Raw genomic sequence first — 5,173 nt, 5'->3', positions numbered from 1 at the left:
CTCACTAATTTGATTTTTATTCAAATCTTATCTCTTAGTATGCCAAAATGTAGAACAAATATTGAGTTTTGTTAAATTTTATAAAAAAAATACTTATGAAGAAGTTTCACAGTTTAACAATTATAACTGTATAATTTTTTTATGTTTCAATCTTGCAAAATATAATTGTCCGACCAAAGTTTATAATGACTTGTTAATGCGTTGGAGTTAAAAAAGAAAAAGAAATAATCAACACGTTCCTAAAAATCAATAAGCCTCTCATTAGAGATTGGAATGTAATATGTATGTATATACAAACGTAGATACATATGGGCATAACTAAAAAAAAGTGATGACAAATATCTGCAATAAGCCAGGATACAAACCACTTTATTAGGTACTGTATAAAATATAAATTTTTCACACAGCCACTTTTGTTCAGATCGTTATCTTTAAATTGTTTATATTTGCATCTCATATTTTAAACATTTTATAGATTTTAATATTTGTTATTTTTTTTTTAGTTTTATTTATTAGTAATTTTGTAGGTATTTATAAATACAGTTATATAATTCTAGATTTAGTTTAAGTTCATAAAAATTTTATTCATAAGAATATTATAATAAGATACGTACAATAAATGACTGATATAAAAATATACCTAAACATGAAAATAAAAGTTTAATAATATTTGAAATTATGTGTAACAGAAATGTTCACTACAAAACCGCGTAATACTTGCATTTTATGCTAAAGTATTATGAGGAAAAAGAACATTACTCTCTAATGTCTTTTGCATGGAAAGTACCAACGACTTTGCCGTCTAAATCTTCTAAGATGTAGTAGTTTTGACCCACTTTCTCTTCAATTTTTGCTTTAATATATGAAGGTGCTAGTTTGGCGTTAAATTTTCTTTCAAAATTGCTTTGTGCGAAATTTTTTCGATATACAAATTGACCAACAGAATATGAAATTGGACGAGTTCGAAGATTATACTGTTTTTTATTTATCTGGTAGGCATCGGCAATGTGTTTCCGAAGTTTATTTCTTATAATAGATAAACTATCATCTCGTAAAAGTGGTGATACAGGTTCATTAAGCATACTAATATTTTTCAAAAGTCTGTATGAATGCCCATGGGTGATGAAGTTTTAATAGCTTGGTGTACGGTGTTTCGTAAAGCGCAACTTATAGAACTCAAATTTTCATCCCATAAAGTTTGATCCTTTTTTAAGAATGCACGAATACCAGCTATCAACGACCGATTTACACGTTCGGATGCGTTGGATTGCGGTGAGTACACAGCAGTATAAATGTGGTTGATACCTAGTTCTGTGAAAAATGCGTTTAGTTCATTTGACTTGAACTGAGAACCATTATCACTTATTATATGCTCTGGAATACCATATACGTTAAAAATTTGTTCATGTAAAAACAGTTTAATTATAGAGGATGTAAACTTTCTCATCGGACATAACCAATGGAATTTGGTTAGATGATCCAATACTATTAGTAAACCTATGTTCCCTCTCTTACTTCTCGGGTTAGGACCTAAAATGTCTATATATAGGCGTTGAAAGGGACGAGTAGTTGTTGCTGGTTTTCCCATTTCAGGTTTGGTAATAAAATTGGGCAATTTCGTGGTTTTACAAACCTCACTCTTACGAATATAACTTCTTACGTCAAGTACAATACCTGGCCAGTAGAAATGACGTCGAATAACTTCTAGAGTTTTACCCATACCACTGTGAGAAGATATTGCAGAGTCATATGCTCTAGATATAACGGACCGCCGTAATTGTTTTGGAACCCATAGCTTCCAGGCATCTTGTTGTTGCATTTCCTCTCCCGTATAATGATCTGTTCTAATATACACAAATTTTTCTATTACTTTCAAATCCGGATATTTTGTGGCATTTCCGTTGATTTTAGTAATAAGATCTACATAATCTTGATCTAGGAAATGCTCAGAATCGAGATCTATTTCGGGATCAGCTAGTTCAACTCCAGAGACTTCATTACAGTGTATCCGAGAGAGGGCATCTGGTACAATATGGTCTTTACCTTTCCTGTGGCTAATTGTAAATTTGTAGCCTTGTAGCTTAAACATCCAGCGTGCAAGTCTTCCACACAGATCACTTTGTCTCATTAGCCATACGAGACTAGAATGGTCTGTAATGACCTCGAATTCTTGCATCTCGATCTAGCATCTGAATCTTTTTATTGCCTCTATTGCTGCCAGACACTCTCTTTCGGTTACACTGTAATTGTGTTGTGCTGTGTTCAGCTTTTTGACATAAACGCGATTGGTTTTTCGTGTCCTTCGTTGTCTAGCTGAACCAAAACAGCACCAATACCGAAATCACTAGCATCGCAATGTATGTAGAACTTTTTGCTAAAATCGGGATTTGAAAGAATTGGAGCAGAAATCAGGAGAGATTTTATGTGTTGAAATGCTTTTTGCGCCTCATCAGTCCAACAGAATTTCTTTTTAGTGGACAATACTTCCGTAATAGGGAAAACTATTGAGGAAAAATTTGGGACAAACCGTCTATACCAGCCAGCTATGCCCAGGAATCCTCGTACCTGCTTTATATTCTTGGGGACAGGCCATGCATGAATTGCATCAACTTTTTCTGGGTCTGTTTTTATACCCCCATTTCCAATGACATAACCCAAGTATTTAGTTTCAGTAACGCAAAAACGAGATTTTGAAATATTTAGTGTTAAGTTGGCCTTCCTAAATTCTTGAGCGATTCTTACTAGAACTGAGAGGTGTGTGGGAAAATCTTCTGAGACAATCACAAGATCGTCCAGATAGCCAAAGACGCATTGTTTTAGATCAGGTGGTATAAGTTCGTCCATCAGACGACACATTGTTTGCGGCGCGTTACAGAGCCCGAAAGGCATTACTTTAAACTGGTAAAGAGGCCTACCAGGAACTGTAAACGCCGTAAGAGGTTTTGCACGATCGGCTAGGCCGATCTGCCAATATGCATCTTTTAAATCTAATTTTGACATTAGGTTTGCCCTTGGAAGTCTCGCAAAAATTCCCTCGATACTCGGAAGAGGATATGCATCCTTTGTGGTCACTAGATTGACCTTCCTGGCTTCTAGGCACAGGCGGACTTTATTTGGCTTGACAACCAAGCGCATGGGTGAACTCCAAGGTGATGACGATTGCTCAATCACACCTAAAGCCAACATTCTATCTATTTCTTTATACATCAGTTTCTCCACAGCAGGAGAAACTGGATAGAACCTTTGTTTTATAGGCGTGGCATTGCCAACGTCTATATCATGCTTAATTAAGCAGGTTCTGCCCAAACCCTGTAATTCAAAATAATAGCTTCTAATTGGGAATTTTGGCTAGGAGTTAATGGGTACTTATGTTCGTCAGAACTAAAGTCGGACTTAATTGTATTTACGGACAACATATCGGACATATCTGTTTCGATATACCAAAGATTTGGTCGTGTTTTTACGTACGCTCCTCATTTATATAAAAAAAAAGGTTTTGGAAGAACGTTTTGGTACCTTAAATCACAGCAAGGAGACATATTACATCGCCCTCATCTTATAAAGATAAATTATTTCAGTGGTCCTTTAACTGGATTGTTGTTTTTAAATAAAGTTTGCCAAAGTTTTTTATTAAAAGTTCGTAAATTCACTGGAAATATTCATTTTAATATAAAAGATCAAAAACACTCAAAATCACGAAAACAAAAAAAAGTTCAAACAGCTGTTTCACTCTACCAAAAATGGGTTTTGTTAATGCACAGGTGATAGTGCTGCCATACCATCGGATTTTGGATACACTGCATTACCGACTGATATAAGTAACTTTAGCGCAACCGTGACCGTAACCGTTTTGTAAATCGTTATCATTTAACAACAGAAACATGAGCAAACCCCATGAATTTTTCTTTACGCCAAAATTATCTAAAAGCGAAATAAATCAGCAAACACCTAAACGAAAAATAAATGAAATATCTCCAGAAAAAACAGCAACGCAAAATGAAGTTGGTAAAATGTCGACAAGTGAATTAATAGACCTAATGGCAAAGATTTTTGATGACAAATTAAAGAATATGCCTACAAAAAACGATATTCTTGAAGTTAAAGAAAATATAATGGAGGTAAAATCAGAAGTTCGTAAATTAGCTGATGAAAATAAAGTGCTGGAAGATGAAATAAAAAATCTTAAAAAAGAAAGAGAAGAGGACCAAAAAAGAATGAGACGACTGGAAGAAGCCCTTGGAAGGAAGAAATTAATAATCAAAGGTCTGGAAGCCCAAAAATCATGCTATAGTGCAGTCAAAAACATGTTTAAAGATGATCTCAAGCTATCAACTAAAGTGGAAATAGAACAAACCAAAAAAATATTTGAAAGAAATAACAAGATGACGGTTATGGTTGAATTGAAGTCTGTTGAAATGGTAATGGAGATTTTTAAGCATGTCAAAAATCTGAAAGGAAAACCTATATACATTGAGCGTGATCTATGCTTAGAAAGACAAACCGATAAAAAAATAATGCTTCAGTTAAAACAATGTCTTTTAAAAGCTGACAAAAATAAAAAAGTAACCGTTAAAGACGATAAACTTGTGGTGGATGAAAAACGTTTTTTCTGGAATAAAAATAAAATACTGATGTCTGGGCAAAACACTGGAGAAGAAGTTTTAAGACAGCTATATGGTGAGAAAGTGCGAGATTTAAATTTTAACTATAAGGCATTTTTTGAAACAATTAATCCAAAAAACTAATAAACAAATTCAATAAAAATAGTTTAACTTTAAGTAGAAATGTTAATGTAGCTTTAAATAATACAAACAAGGAACTAAAATTTAAAATCATGTCTTATAATGTTCATGAGCTAGAAAATAAATATCTTCATCAAGATTTTTTTGATTTCATAAAACAAAATGAAATATTTATATTATTAGAAACACATGTGGAGGAAAAGAATATAAGTAAATATGAAAATACATTCAAACTTTATAAAACCATTTGGAAACCAGCCATACGAAATAATAGATTTGGAAGAGCAATTGGTGGTTATGTTTGTGGAGTGCGAAAAAATCTAATAGATATGGGTATGAAATACAACTACAAAACTCAATTATAATGGGCGACATTAATGTAAGAATACAAGAACAACAACAAATACTGGATAAAAATATTGTGTCATTTC

At 33.2% G+C, this 5,173-nt stretch overlaps 1 protein-coding gene across 1 annotated transcript; it reads left to right on the top strand.

Annotated features, from left to right (window-relative positions):
* Positions 1 to 3,881: 3,881 nt before the first annotated feature.
* Positions 3,882 to 4,745, top strand: LOC135949851 (uncharacterized). Its single transcript, XM_065499302.1, has one exon. It carries the CDS (start codon positions 3,882 to 3,884, stop codon positions 4,743 to 4,745), a length of 864 nt encoding a protein of 287 aa, XP_065355374.1.
* The last annotated feature ends 428 nt before the right edge of the window (positions 4,746 to 5,173 follow it).

The sequence above is a fragment of the Calliphora vicina genome, chromosome 1 (genome assembly GCF_958450345.1).
Source record: "Calliphora vicina chromosome 1, idCalVici1.1, whole genome shotgun sequence".
Classification (NCBI taxonomy): domain Eukaryota; kingdom Metazoa; phylum Arthropoda; class Insecta; order Diptera; family Calliphoridae; genus Calliphora; species Calliphora vicina.
Note: the sequence above shows the minus strand (reverse complement) of the source record. Positions and strands in the feature narration are given on the sequence as shown.